The 14,816-nt window shown below is 44.2% G+C and overlaps 1 protein-coding gene across 17 annotated transcripts in view; it reads right to left on the reverse strand.

Moving 5' to 3' along the window:
• ACSBG1 (acyl-CoA synthetase bubblegum family member 1) overlaps positions 1–14,816 on the reverse strand; it is a 107,730-nt gene that overhangs the window by 61,733 nt on the left and 31,181 nt on the right. For 4 of the 17 annotated variants that reach the window (XM_039491111.1, XM_039491116.1, XM_039491106.1 and 1 more), the window contains exon 3: positions 3,395–3,487. The exons of 11 other annotated variants lie outside the window; for them this stretch is intronic. Coding sequence is in view for 1 of the 6 variants with exons in the window: in XM_039491100.1 (XP_039347034.1) it covers positions 3,395–3,487; positions 6,518–6,519 (95 nt within the window). In the remaining 5 variants the exon portion in view is untranslated. Of the gene's footprint in view, positions 1–3,394; positions 3,488–6,517; positions 6,683–14,816 lie in introns of those variants that run through there. 2 more of the 17 variants (XM_039491100.1, XM_039491117.1) reach the window with 2 other exon arrangements.

Below are 14,816 nucleotides of genomic sequence, written 5' to 3' on the forward strand. Positions count from 1 at the left end.
TAGGGGGTCTAGGCCCTGATGATGGCCTCAATTGACCTGACGCCTGGCCGGAGGGTGGCGTTGGGGACGCCTCCTGCCATTTCTGCCCCGCCTGTGCCCCGGCTCCTGGCGAGTCTGTGGCTGGTACGGGCGGGGGGCCGTCTGCGGCCTAAACTGTCTGCGCTGGGTTGCAGGGGTATGCAGGCCTAGCGAGCGGAGCGTGGCCATCGAGTCCTTTAAGCTGTGCAGACATTTGTCCGTTTTCTCCGAAAACAGGAGCTGCCCCTCAAAGGGGAGGTCTTGAATCGTCTGCTGGACCTCATAGGGCAGGCCCGAAACCTGGAGCCAGGCTCCCCACCGCATGACCAGGCCCGTGGCCAGGGTGCGCGAGGCTGAGTCTGCCGCATCTAAGGCGGCCTGGAGGGAGGCTCGAGAGATCAGTTTGCCCTCCTCCACTAGGGCCGAAAACTCTGGCCTCGAGTCCTGGGGAAGGAGCTCTGCAAACTTCGACATGGCTGAACACGTGTTGTGACCATATCGGCTTACAACCACCTGTTGGTTGGCAATGCGGAGTTGTAGGCCCCCTGTGGAGTACACCTTTCTACCAAAGAGCTCGAGTCTTTTCGCGTCCCTGCTCTTTGGCGTTGACCCCTGAAACTCCTGACGCTCCCGCTGGTTGGCCACATCCACTACCAGGGAGTCCGGGGGGGGGTGGGTGTACAGGTGTTCGTGCCCCTTCGAGGGGATGAAATAGCGCCGCTCAGACCTCTTGGCAGTAGGGGCCAATAAGGCTGGCATTTGCCATAGGGTGCGGGACGTATCCGCTATAGACTTTATCAGCGGGAGGCCCACCCTGGATGGCCCTGAGGGAGCCAGGATGTCCACTACAGGGTCCGCGTCCACCTCGATTTCCTCCACCTGGATCGCGAGGCTCTGTGCCGCTCTGCAGAGCAATTGCTGGAGCATACGAGTGTCCTCTAGGGCCGGTGCCGCAGCCGTGCCCGAGACCGCTTCGTCCGGGGAGGACGACGAGGAGAGTATCTGGAGCGGCCCTTCCTGCAGTGCATGCAGTCCCTCAGGGTCCTGTGGCACACGGTACTGTGGTTGCGGTGCCGGTTCTGAGTCTAAGTGTGGCACCGCGACCGGTACCGGGGTCGCCAGTGAGCGGCTTGGCGTAGCATGCGGTCCCTGCGGAGCCGGACCTGAAGCTGCTTCCGGTGCCGCTGCCCTGCTAGGGGGTGCTGAGCTTGAAAATGGCACACCCCTGCTCGGCATGTGGAGGAGGAGGCAGCTGCGCCAGGGCCACCGATGCTGATCTTGATCGCGGGCCAAATGCCTGGCCTACTGACTGGTGGTAGGCCCAGGGAGTCCAAAACAGCCACTGTGATGGCGGCTGCCATTGTTGCTGCCACTGTGGGTAACGGTGGTGGCTCGCCCCTGACCCCGATCTCCTGCTCTGCGTCCGGCTGGAGCGATAGGAGTCTGCCTCTGAGTCTGAGGTCTCTGAGTATGACGACCTGGGGGGAGCGGCACCTGGTGCCGATGGAGAGCGGTGCGGAGGTGGCAGCAGGCCTCTCGCCTTGTCCGGTGCCGTCCTCGTGGCGCGGTGCGGGGAGGGAGGCGACATGGCTGGTTTGCCCCTAGACTGCACCAGGGGGCGGACCACCGTAGGCAACTCCCTGTGGTGCGGAGAGACCAGCGCCGAGAGTCCCATCAGACCTGAGGCCACCTCGAACGCCTCCGGGGTTGAAGGGGGGCGTAGGTCTCCGCTGAGGTCCAGGGAATTAGGCTGGTCCGGACTCGACCGCCCTCTCTGCGGTGCGGGAGTCGATGGAACCGCTGAGGGCTGTAGCCCAGCCTGTCCGCTTGCGGTCGCGGACGGTGTCAGCCTCGGATCCTGGTGGGGTGACCTATCCCTCACTGGCTTCCTCCTCTTGGTGGGCACTGGCGAAGGCGAGCGGTGCCACACTGAGGCCGACTTCCTATGACCCAACTCCGTCCGGTGCCGGGTCTTTGACAACTTGGGCTGGGCCCTAAGTCCTGATGCCGGTGCCGGGGCGCTCCGCACCGAAGAAGACGTGCTGGGCACCGCCTCAGCCGGCTCCGGGTCCAAGGGTGGCTGCAGGGCCACCTCCATCAGGAGGACTCTAAGTCTTTGAGCACTGTCCTTAAGAGTTCGTGGGCGGAAGCCTCTACAGATAGAGCACGGGTCCTTTTGGTGGCTCTCTCTGAGGCACCTTAAACACGCAGAGTGCGGGTCACTCTTGGGCATGAATTTCCCACAATCCTTGCAAAGTTTGTACCCGGGGGACCCGGGCATTCCCCAGTGGGCAACGAAAACTCGGGGGGGGGGAACTCCCCAACTACTAAGAACTATATACAGAGAACTAATCACCTAACTATAATACAACTTTATACACTAAACGGTAAGGATAGGACACTGCCGACTTGCTATGCAAGAGATGTTCCAGCTAGCCGTCACCGGCGATAAGAAGGAACTGAGGGGGTGGAGGGTTGGCGGGCCCCTTTATAGGGCGCCGCGGTGGCGCCACTCCAGGGGGCACCCGGGTGGACCGTACGGACGCTGCTAGGGAAAATCTTCCGGCTGGCGTGCACACGGCGTGCGCGCACCTACTTTGAATGGACATGAACAACCACTCGAAGAAGAACCAAAAGTTTCAAAATTCTTCCCAAAAAGAAATGGAACCCCTGCTCTGCAGTTGCATGGTGGGCTGCTTCAAAGTCTAAGACCCTAGAAGCCCAAGTTGACAAGGTGCTGGGCTGGCAGGAAACTAGGCAGGTTTTCCATCAGAACCATGTCTGGGTTCTGTGGGAACTCTGTCAAAATAGAACTGTCTTCACAAAATATTTTTGTTTCAATGAATTGGCATATCCCAACAAAAAATATTTTGTCAGAATTTTTCCAGCCAACTCTAGTTACATAAACAGAGTGATGGACCAGGAAGATGACTGTAGCAATTTAAACATATGTATTTAAAAACTAAGAATAAGGAATAAACTATTTTTAAAATATGTATATTACTATAATTTCAAAACATCTAAAATATATTGCTGATATAGTTCTTTTGTTGGCACATTTTAACAAAATATTTTAAGTTTTAAAATGTTGCTCAATAACATTTCTTTTATATTTAAATATATTTTGAATACTAAGATCTTTTAAACCATATTTATTTTACATCAAGAAACAAAATTTAAACAAACGAAAACTAAGTTTTAGTAAAAAGGTAATAACATAAATACCAGGCTAAAAGGAAATTAGATTAAGAATCAAGAATCAGGTGTTCATTAGAAATAGAGGAGAGGTTGTAATGTAGCTCCTAGGTCTGTACATCTTGTAGTTTACTCCAGACCTCCAAACCAAATATGAAAAATGATCCTCTTTGTAAATTACCTTCTTAGTATATTTATTCCTTTCGGCTGCAATATGTTCAAAATGATATTTCGAACATTCACAATTCCAGCAAGTAGAAGTCTTTTCCGGAACCTAAGATGAATGTCAAAGCAATAGATATTAGAATGTCAATAGCTTCTGGGGGGCTGGAACCACAGATGCTAGGTAGCACTGCAGATTTCAGCTATAGAATTTGGATACCCAAATCATTGTCTCATCTGTGGACCCCTAAGTAATTAAACACCTACCTTGTTCCAAGAGCTTCGGGATGTAGGTGCTAAACAATGACTTTCTGCTTAACTTTGTGGCAAACTAATATTTTGTACCTATTCAAATGCCTCATTTCAACTTCTGTTTCAATTCTATTTAAGACTCATAACATCCATCTTTCTCAGGGATCTTAAGTGTGGGAAGCCCTTTTTTGGGGCAGGTCACTTTTTGTTCCTGCCTGTTTAATACAAGACACTGTCCAGATTTACAGTATTTTCTCTAGATGATTCTTATTATACTAGAAGCGTCAATCAACAACTATTGTCCAGATCCTTGGACCTGCTCCTCCGTTACCTCAGCATGCAAACCTCCCTTGTCTTTGTGAGGAGCTACATGCATCTAAAGGACAGAGTGGTGCTAAGTTAAGTAGCTCAATGAACTTAACCCAGTTGTTCTCCCTTTTTGGATAGTCCTAATTTGAATGTTTTTCTATTCTGAAAAATGCAGTTGTAAAAATGGCATTCTCCTATTCAAAAACATCTGGTGTGTTTTCAATGTCATAGTTGCTGACTTTAGAATAGAGACATTGTTACTGCTGTTACTTCTTTTAACCATGCCTAACATTATTAAGGGCTTGTCTTCATTATAGAGTTAACTCAAGTGTTGCTCCTTACTCAAGTCCTGTCCACACACAAAAACCCTTAATCTGCATGTGCTGGCACTTTTACCTTGAGCTGGCTGGTCCATGGTAGGGTTTAGGCTAAAGATTGAGTGGCACTTGTCGGTTGTTAACACAACCAGTCTGTTGCTCAAGTGTTATTGCAGCATGGCTGCTCTCACCTGACCTAGCTCAAAAAGAGATAACTTGAGTTAACTCTTCAGTAAAGACAAGCCTATAGAGAGAATGAGCTGGATTCCCTTCTTTCTTGTGCCTAACCCACAGAATAATTAACAAAGTTCTAATTAGTTAGTTACACTTGTGCAAACCCAGGGAGGACAATGGATTGCATAAGTGTAACTGATAGCTCAAACAGTCCTTTAGAACCTTTGGTACTGATGATGATATGCAAGAAGGAAAGTATGCAGCATGAGTTTAGAGGGCTAGCAATTTTCAAAAAGGTGATTTAAAAAAAACCACACCTCATAAATTGAGCACATTTGGTGGACTCAGTTGGCATATGTAAAACCTTGCAATACTGTTTTTAGAGTCACTTCAGAATAGAACAGCACTTGAATGAGTCTGATGAAGTTCCAAATCACTCCATCAGTCCTACTGTATGATAATGTTGGTTGTCTGAATTATATGCATCAGATGGTCAGGATTAGTTTCTACTACTAAAATACCAGTACTAAGGGTCTGATTACAAGCCAATTGAAGTCACTAATGAAGTGAAGACTCCCATTGATTTAAAAGGGCTTTGGTTCAGGCCCTTGGTTCCCATAGATTCTGGATTTCTTTCCTATCCTGTGTTTTTGATTTCTAAGTAATTCTCTTTTCTCCCAATCAAAATAAAACAGATTTCTAAAGCAGTCAGGTCATATATTCTCTTCTAACATTCCCCTTATAGAAAAGTTCTATAGTGCATAGGGATCAAAACCAAAACATATCTATGCACATAAATCTAAGACACTAATCACAGATAGATTTTGACACATTCATTTAGATATGAGGTTTTATAGAGATTCCATCTTTAAAAAAAATGCATAGCAGAATGTTCTAGAGAATTCTTTTGAGTTTTAATTTGAGCAAACATATTATAAATAATTGTACATTTCTAAGTTCAACCTGATTTCTGATTTTGACTTATTCTTGTGTACTGCAGTTTCCAATATCTGTGCATAATAAGCACAAGATAAAAAGTACTGAACTGGTGAGGCAGCGTAGAGAAACCCAATCCTGAATTCAAAAGAGCATTGCTGCTGCGTGCCAGTTATTGCAACACCTCAAAAAGGAGTGGGTTGCTAAGCACCTTGGTTTGCATGTTGAGTATTGCATTTTAACCTTGTAGCCCGCCACCATTCCTGTTCTCTTTCCATATCCTCATATTTATATAACTTTGCAAGAGCTATACCAATTTATACCAGCTGAAGATTTGGCCCTATACGTCTAATGTTACAAATTAAATAACCATGAATGCAACTTTCTATAAACTGTCAAGAATGTATGTGTGTTTACAGGTGCTAAATATCTAATTGTATTAAACGTTATGTTACTGTAAAACAGACAGTGTCGTAGTTACCTAAAGTTTCATGATATTTAATTGTAACTCCTTATATATACACCCCAACACAATACTGGTCACTACTGGTCAAATTCACCACCCTTCACACAAAGATCAAGTAAATAGATTTTGTATGAGAACTCTGCAGGAGTTTGGGGATTTAATCTACCCCCCCAAACCATTAGTATTCTGAGCCATACATTGATCAAGTGGTTCTTATCTTGGGTCATAGAATGCTGATTTGGACCCAGCATGGAGTGCCTCACATCCTCAGCATTTAGGTGATATAGAGACTTCCCTCCCCAGCATAGCTTCTCCACTCACACCTCCCGATGTCTGCACACTGCCCACAGTTCAGAAGGCATTGATCCTGTTTTACTTAGCTGTACTAAGTTGATATATTGCATACATATGTTATTGGAGAAAGAGATATTATAATATCTCATTTTAATAGTCCCCACTGTGTATGAAACAAGCAGAGTTGAGGCTACATGGTCAACCATAACATTTGCATTTCCTAACTGCTGAGTTCTAACTAGAGAAACTTTATCCTTGCACTAGTGTGGGGATTTTTTTGTTGTTTGTTTTGTATTAAATTACATTACCCTGAAGATGGGTTAAGATGGAATGTGCGAGCTGCTAGTGTGGGGTGTCTCAGTCTCCCAGTTCACAAATTTCTTCTATCACTCACATGTTTCTTCTAGAAGTGATTCCGTTTGCTCCTCCTGGGGGACAGCTGTTTCTCCACTCGGAAAGATTTGCTTGTGTTTTGCTCACATCAGGTTCCACAGTGCAGCAGCTCTTTCATTTACTCAGCAGCACTTGCTGCTAGCTCATTTTCTGTTTCACCCTACAATCTGCTTTCCTAAAGGCAGTAAGCTTTTGACTACTGATTGCTATATACTGTTAACAGTAGGTGTACCTCCTCTGCACTAATCACTGCACTCCCTTATCGTACCTGAATTATTGTGCAATGTCTAGTTGTTTGTCTTTAGTAATTTAGGATTGGATCCTGCAAACTTCTACTTATGCAAATAGTTTCTTCATACGTGCATTCTTGTTGCCTTCAGTGGGCATGAGTGAACATGTGCGTATAACTTGCCTAGTAATGAATGAAACTAAATTAGAAAATATGCCATTTTTATCCACTACAGAACTTTTTGATCAAACATGGCTTTCCTATCCCACTGCTTTCTTTTCTTGAGGACAATTTGAAATATTAAGTCTCTCAAATTGTTAAGAAACCAAAATGATTTAAGAGACCAATACTAGAATATATGAAAAAGATTCTCCCATGAACCCAATTTCCCTGGCCGATGTGTCCTAATACAGCAAAAGATCAATTGTTAAGAAAATATCATTTGACATCAGTTAAGCTCCTAGTACGTATGTTCCCCAACATTTATTGTCTATGTACATTCCACTATTCACAGTCCAATAGATTCAGATAGAATATCTGGGGCCAAACCTGCAAGGTCTGTAGTGCCTCCCACCAGATAGGGCTGAGCAAATAATTGATTTTTTGGTTCGGTGGTCGAACAGAAAAATGTAAAAGAATAAATATTTTAGTTAGTTTCAAACCAAAACTGGATTTAAAAAAATATTTTTGTAGAAACAAAAAAACCCAAAAATACTAATTTGGGTCAAACAAAATATTCTAAATATTGATTTGAATCAACATTGTCAAAGCAGTTCATTTAGAAAAATGCTGGAAAAAAAACTTTTGACATTTCTGAAATTTTTCTTCCCAGTTTTTTTCAGCCAAAAATATTTGCCAAATTTGACCCAAAATGCAGATAAGTTTCAATGCCCCCCAAAATGCATGTAATAAGGCAGGCCTGCCTGAAGTGCCCTCTTGTGGCAGAACAAGGGACTGCCTTAGTTTCCTTTTCTTCAGAGTCCCCAGTAACTCCACAATAGCTCTCTTGCCTCAATACTTCCCCTCTTTGGGACTAGTTTATTACTAAAAGTCCCACACATAGTCCATTTCTCACACCCAGTTTATGCAATCCTTAAAATCCCACAATCTTTACACTATTGACAAAGCCAGGGCTGGCTTCAGAGAAAATGGCATCCTGGGTGAACTTGCATTTTGGTGCATCAGCCCCCTCTGCCTCCCTAGAGTCCTCACCCAGCCCACCCCCATAGCTCCTAACCCCCACTACCTCCCCAGATTCCCCACCCACCCTGCCCCTGTTGACTCCCTAGGCTCCCCACTCATCCTCTCCATCCATCCCCCCATTGCCTTCAACCCCTGCTGCCTCCTCCAGTCCCACACAGATTGTCCCTGGACCTGCTGCCTCCCCTGGTCCCCTCACCCATCCCACACATCATCCCTGCTCCCCACCCATCCCCCCTGGCCCAAGATGCCTCCCTGGATCCCAGTGCTTAATTTGTAATGCAAGAGGCGCCGAGGCTCGAGAAGTTCCTCTGGCCATTGAGTGATGTGTAACTGACACGGCAAGCCCAGAGGTGCTGGGGCTAACTGCCAAGCCTAGAGGTGCCAGGGCTTAGCCCTGGCAAGCCCTGGAACAAATTAAGCTCTGTGGGCTCTCCACCCATCCCCCCCTCACCCCCACTGCCTTCTCAGGCTCCCCAACTCTCTATTGCTCCCAGGCCTCACTGCTTCCCTTGCCCCATTGCCCTAAGCTCCCTTCCACAGCCTTGCAACTGAGGTCCACCCCAATCTTGCCTCTGGACCATGGCACTCCCTGACCATGGTGCCAAGGACAGTCACCCACTTGTGAGAGCCCTGGACAAAGCATCTCGCATGCTCCAGCATCCTCCACCACAGGTGGGCTCTTCTTCAGTCCTCTCCTATCTTTCAACCAGGACCACGAGTGCTGAAACAATTTTTATAGCCGGGATACTGAAAGCCATTAAACCAAATAGTAAACTCTGTATATAATGGAACAACTTCAAGCCAGGGAGTGCAGCAGCACCCCTCGCACCCTTAGTTCCAGGATCTATGACCAGGACAGCCACCTCAGCCCTTCCAGATGCATTGCAACCCTGCTCTTCTCAGCAGGAACCACCACAGCCTCTCTGCTGGAGCTCATCCTCACCAGGGGAGCATCCCTCACCCTCCCTGGCCTTCAGCTCTCCAGACATCAGTGGATAAATCCCTTCACTGTTCTCTCTGCCATCAGCCCTCTCTGGCCCTCAGCTTTGGCTCTCCAGCTTAGAAGTCAGCAGGCAACTTCCTCTGCTGCTCTCTGGACTTCAGTCATCTCCAGCCCTGGTTGGCCAGCCTCTGGTTAAGAGGGATCAGCCAGCAAACCCCTCTGCTGCTCTTCTACCTTCAGCTTTCCCCCAGGAGCCTCCTGCAGCTTCTTTCTATAGTCTCCTGGCTCTCACCTGCCAATCTCTCACCCCCATGAAGCTCTGACCTGCCCTTCTCCAGACTGAACCGTCCACTATCTCAGTCTTTCCCCATTTTTATGGCTCAGATGCTATCCCTTGAAACCCAACTGGGAAGCCGCTGATGAGTCAAAAGGCCAGTTCCACCCTGTAACAATGCATTTTTCGGTGAATTAACTATTCACCAAACATTCTCAACTGCCACTGAGGCAGGATTGAACCCTTAGATACATTAAATAAATACGCAAACATGTTGGAATCTTTAGATAATATTAAGGGTTCAATTGTGCCCATCCTTATGAAGGTACAAGTAGTGCAAGGTGCAATTCCAGGAGGAAATGTGGCTAAATCATCTTGAATTCTTCTTGGTAATTCCTGTTGTAATGTTAGCCCCTCTTGCAAGGACTGTGGTTTAAAGACCACAAGTTTTCAGTAAGAATTCTAAACACTCAAGACAGCAGAGTCACCCTAGCTTTACATTAATGCAAGATGAGAATATCACCCTGAGGCTGCCAAGTTGTATAACCCCTTATTTGTGTCTCATCACTGGATATACAGAAATCTGTGACTCCACGTCACTAAAATGGGTTATGGTACCAAAGAATACACTCTCAGGATGTGGAAAGCTGCAAATGCACCCACTTGTGCCCATGAGTGAACTCAGTGGACATAAATAATGTTGTGATGGGTTCGGTCACAGAGACCCCCTTGGAACTGTCACCTGATGTGCTGAGATTACCCCTGAGCCCGTTTTCCTTGCTAGCCTGGGACTTCAGAACCCTGCCTTGTTGAACCAGACATGCTAGCCTGCTGCAACATAGACCCAGGTCTGGTCCACGCCCCCAAAGCTGTAGGCTTTAAATGAAAACAGGTCAGCAGGTCACCTAGCTCCAGCACCCAGATGCCCAGTTCCCAATGGGATCCAAACCCCAAATAAATCCATTTTACTCTGTATAAAGCTTATTCAGGATAAACTCATAAATTATCCACCCTCTATAACACTGATAGAGAGATATGCAAAGAGAAAAAAATCATTGTATATAGTTGGGGGGGACAATACCTCTATATACCCTCCAAATCTACACTCCTGCTGCCAACAATAGCCTTTCCTGAAGTGGAAATGGCTATCTTGACTTGCAAGAAAAGGACCAAAATCTCTTTTGTAGTGACTAAATATAATCAAGAATCAGTTGACTCTTTTCCTTTTAGTTTGGTAAACAGACAAATTTAGCATATGATTAAAAACTATATGAGAGCATGGAGAAGTAAGAATAATACATCAAGCTTTTTAGTCAAAAAAGGCTTTACTCAGCAGATACAGTGTATGACAACCCTAGAATGATCTTGGAATAGACTAGCTTGCTTCCTTCTGACCTATACAGCAGAAATCCAGCTGTCCATTGGAAACTTTCTAGTAGCCACTTCTGTATGCCATTTGTAGAGAGTACAATGAGGCTGAGTTGGATAGAATTCATTCTACTTTTTCTCTCTTCCCCATCCTTGTTCAAGTAACTCCAGTCCAGTTTCCAGACTAAAAAACATGTCACAGAATGTATTTTTTCCCTCCATAAATTCTGCACTTTTTCATCTTCCTTAATATCAGAGTTCTGGCTCTGGAGAGCATATCAGCCTAGAACCCTGTGTCCAGCATACACATGGCTATGTATATAATTTAGCTGCCCAAACTCAAGCCCATGTATATGGATTTGATCGGATCAAAAGTACTATGCCAGTTTATTTATAAACGCCACCACAGAAGCATATCTATCTCAAGTATTTCAAATGACTATCTCCAGTCCTTGAAACTCCAGTGTCACCAATATCCTTTTAACAGAAAATCAACAAAGACCAAGAAAAACTCCCCTTTGCCAAAATGAAAACAAAATTTGAGAGGGTTAAACTGCCCCCACAAAGTCCAAAGGTAATATAAAAAGTCACAGATCAGCATCTTTTTCTCTTGATTCATCTCCTTTAGTATATATCTATTGACAAGTGTGAAGAAAATCTCTTTGCTTATGTATCAATATCCCTGACATCTGTTGAGTAAAAGTATGCAAAGACTGAACAAGTCTTTATCTATAATTTGCAAAAAGCACAGATTTTATGAGTAATCTATAATATGGATATTTACACAAGTCACAAACCTCTTATTTTTATTTTTTGACAAAATATAAATTAAGAAAGACATTCCTGTTTTAGCTACATTAAGATTCAAGAAGAAGACAATCCAATTGAAGGCCCATGAATAGGTTATCAATATTACTCATCAGCACAAAAGGTTAATGTATAGTTTGCCCTTAAGAGAATGTATAATATTTTCTGAATACATATTATCCTTGATACAAGAAGGCATTAGCCTGAAAATGGTCCAAATTAACAAAATTACCTTTGATGGTAAAGTAAATCTACCTGGCCACATGAGCACATAAATTATCATCTAGAGTTTTACACTTATGTTTAGTGGATGACAGAGGAAATATAAAGTCCAATTTCATTTTTACAGGAAAGGTGAGGCTGTTGTTCTAATAAAATGTTGTGGAATTCATATTTGTGGTGTTTTCATCACTTTATTTTAAGTCTGTAGTAGTTACAGTAATGGACTTTACAGAAAATAATAGTAAAATAAATAATTAGTACAGTAATAATATGAACACTATGTTAAGAAAATGTCTTCAGTGTGGTTTGTGCTTATATTACATACCTCCCAACCTTTCCAACAGAGAAGCAGGATTTGGTCACTGTCAATCCCTGTGGGCCCATGTCCACTGCAGCCCCTGGCTCCAGTGCCTCTTTTACCATGCCCATGCCACACTCAGACTCCACTTTCCAGCCCACGCAGGTGCAATGTCACTTCCCATCCCTGAGCTTCCTGCAACCATTGAACATGCCCAAGGGGGCTGAACATGCCCAGGAGCAGCTGAAACCACTGCCCTCTCTAGCTCTGCCCCTGCCAATGATATGCACCATATGTACAGCTGTGGGTGCCACTGAATGCAGGAAAGGATCTACTTCAACTAGGACATGGGGTTTAGTGGGTCAAAGTGGGACAGTCCCATGGAACCCAGGACTGTTGGGAGGCATGCCATTATTAATTACTAATAATTATTACACATACTTCCAAAGAGTCTGGAGAAAGAGAGAGAGAGAGATGTATTCCAGAAGATCCTCATTACAATAAGAGTAACAGTAGTAATTATTCCCTTCTGCTCTGACCAGACAGGAAAAGAGGTAATGACTAATAATAGTTGGAATAGTCCACCGTCTTTAGTGGGATGCAACAAACTTCTAGTAAATGTCACTCATTTCACAATCTTCTCTTAAATTAAGTTTCAAATTTCCCCATGAAATCATAGTAACAAGTCATAAAACAGAGACTGGTGAACTAAAATTAATAAACCTGAGGTAAATTCTTAGGATTCCCTTGCTGTCTTTTCTTATATGCAATTTTCCCATCCAAGAGATGGATCAGTCTGTCTGCTCCTGTTCTACTGCAGGCAGTGATCTTGGTGCCAGACTACTAAAAGTCACTAAAATCCCATTACTTGTGATCAATTTGCAAGAGTTGGCAATGCTGCCTTCCCCTGGCTGCTCGGAGGGGACTCCCCTTACCCGCCTCCACCCCCATGCTGTGGGAGCTGGCATCCAATCCCCTCTATTTCTCACTTCATCATTCTCTGCACCACAACTTCTCAGCTTCCCTCCTGGCCCACATCCCCCTGCATCATGTTGCTACAACCCCTAAATCTGCCTCCTGCTCCCCCTACTGATCCCTTCCCCTCATTCTCTTCATTTACCTTTCAGTGGCTCTGCGCCTCCTCAGAGTCCATATCCCGTCTAGCCCCCTAAACTGTACAGTGACAGCCATTTTGCCTGTAAGCATAGCTTCAATCTCATTGAAAACAGCGAGAGGTGACAGACAGCTTTATTGAGGGCAGCCTCACTTCTACAAGCTGATAAACTTCAGGGGAATGGTGGCAATCTTGCTGGCTTCAGCCCCATTGACAGCAATGGGAGATGGTAGCCATTTTGAATATGTGAAAATTCATGAGCAACCTTTCCTCATCTTTTCACATGAAAAAATCACCCCAAAATTGCTAGAGTTGTGACAAAAATCACAAGAGCTGGCAGTACTGCATCCTGTTAGTCACACATCATAACACTCTCAGAGAATCATATATTCACCCATATCCCCATCCACTTTGTAGACACTCACAGAGGCCCCAGTGCAGCAAAGCATTTAAACATACACTTCAATTTAAGTATGTACTTATGTCCCATTGACTGTTATGTTAAACGTGAACTTAACTGCATTGCTGAATACAGAACAAAATCCAAAATCAGGGCTCATTCATCTGAACAGGCAAGATGGGAAAGGTCTAGTTTAAGTTATCCACAGTCACAGTCTGGATATTTCCAAAAGCCCACATTCAAACCAGAAAAGTATAGGAAATGTAATATATCTACCCCAATAAATATGGACTTCTCATAGAGTGGAATAGGAGAGATTCAAAATATTCCCAGCTGCTATTATACAAATCAAAGATACATGAAAATGGTACAGGTGCACAGTTAAGGTTTTCTGGACTGTCTTAATTGTGCATTTCCTATTTCCAGAAACTTAGGAGTTGGGTTTAACCTCATTAAATGGTCAAAAAGTCAGAAGATTTTCAGTGCAGGGCTCTAATAAAGATTCTTTTAACAAATTAATTATACAAACTTATTTCCATTTTACTGAAATTTTTGATCTGGGAATTTCACATAGAATTATATACCTTTGTCTAGCAGTTAGCTATGAATTTCTGCAGTTGACTATCTGAATCATAATTGAATTTTTAGAACTGTTAGACTAAGCTATTGACTGTGGGGAAGTTTTTTGTTTTGTTTTGTTTTTTACAATGCAATGTACTGAGTTGCTTTCCATTGCCAGAAGTCGGCACCTGATGACAGGGTATGGATCACTCAACAATTGACCTGTTCTGTTCATTCTTTCTGAAGCATCTGGCACTGAAGACAGGATATTGGGCTAGCCAGACCACTGGTCTCACCCAGGATGGCCATTCTTATGTTTTTATGCACTGAGTTATATTTCCTGGATTTTGTGCCATTCATTTGGTACATTTGTAATAGACCTGAACCTATAGTTTATTTATTGAATCCCAAGTCCTCTGCATCTTGATGGAACATGAGTAAATATTCTGAATGTAGTAAAGATAGTCTTTTTGCAAAATGTCTTTAAAATCTTATTTAACGTTAAACATTAAACGCATTGCATCAACAGGCTGGCTAATAAGAAGCGTATTGAGAATGTTGTGGCTGGATGGTGATTTCATCCACCCTTGAGACTAAGTCCCTCATGTGATACGTCTAATGCCAGCTTGGAATATTTAAGTCCACTGATAGGTTCCTAACCTGAATTTCCTTCAAATTATATTTAATCAAGTGCTTGTTGCCATGGCAGATTGGTGTGAAATTCTGTCCCTATTAAGTCAATGCCAAAACTTCCACGGACTTCAACAGAACCAGGATTCTACCCTACTCACTTATGTACAAATTTAAAAACACAAGTTACATTAAGCTACCACAGAAGGTACTCCGATATCAAGTGTGAAATAGAGAGAACCACTACTTCT

This window comes from Mauremys reevesii, linkage group 10 (assembly GCF_016161935.1).
Source record: "Mauremys reevesii isolate NIE-2019 linkage group 10, ASM1616193v1, whole genome shotgun sequence".
Classification (NCBI taxonomy): domain Eukaryota; kingdom Metazoa; phylum Chordata; order Testudines; family Geoemydidae; genus Mauremys; species Mauremys reevesii.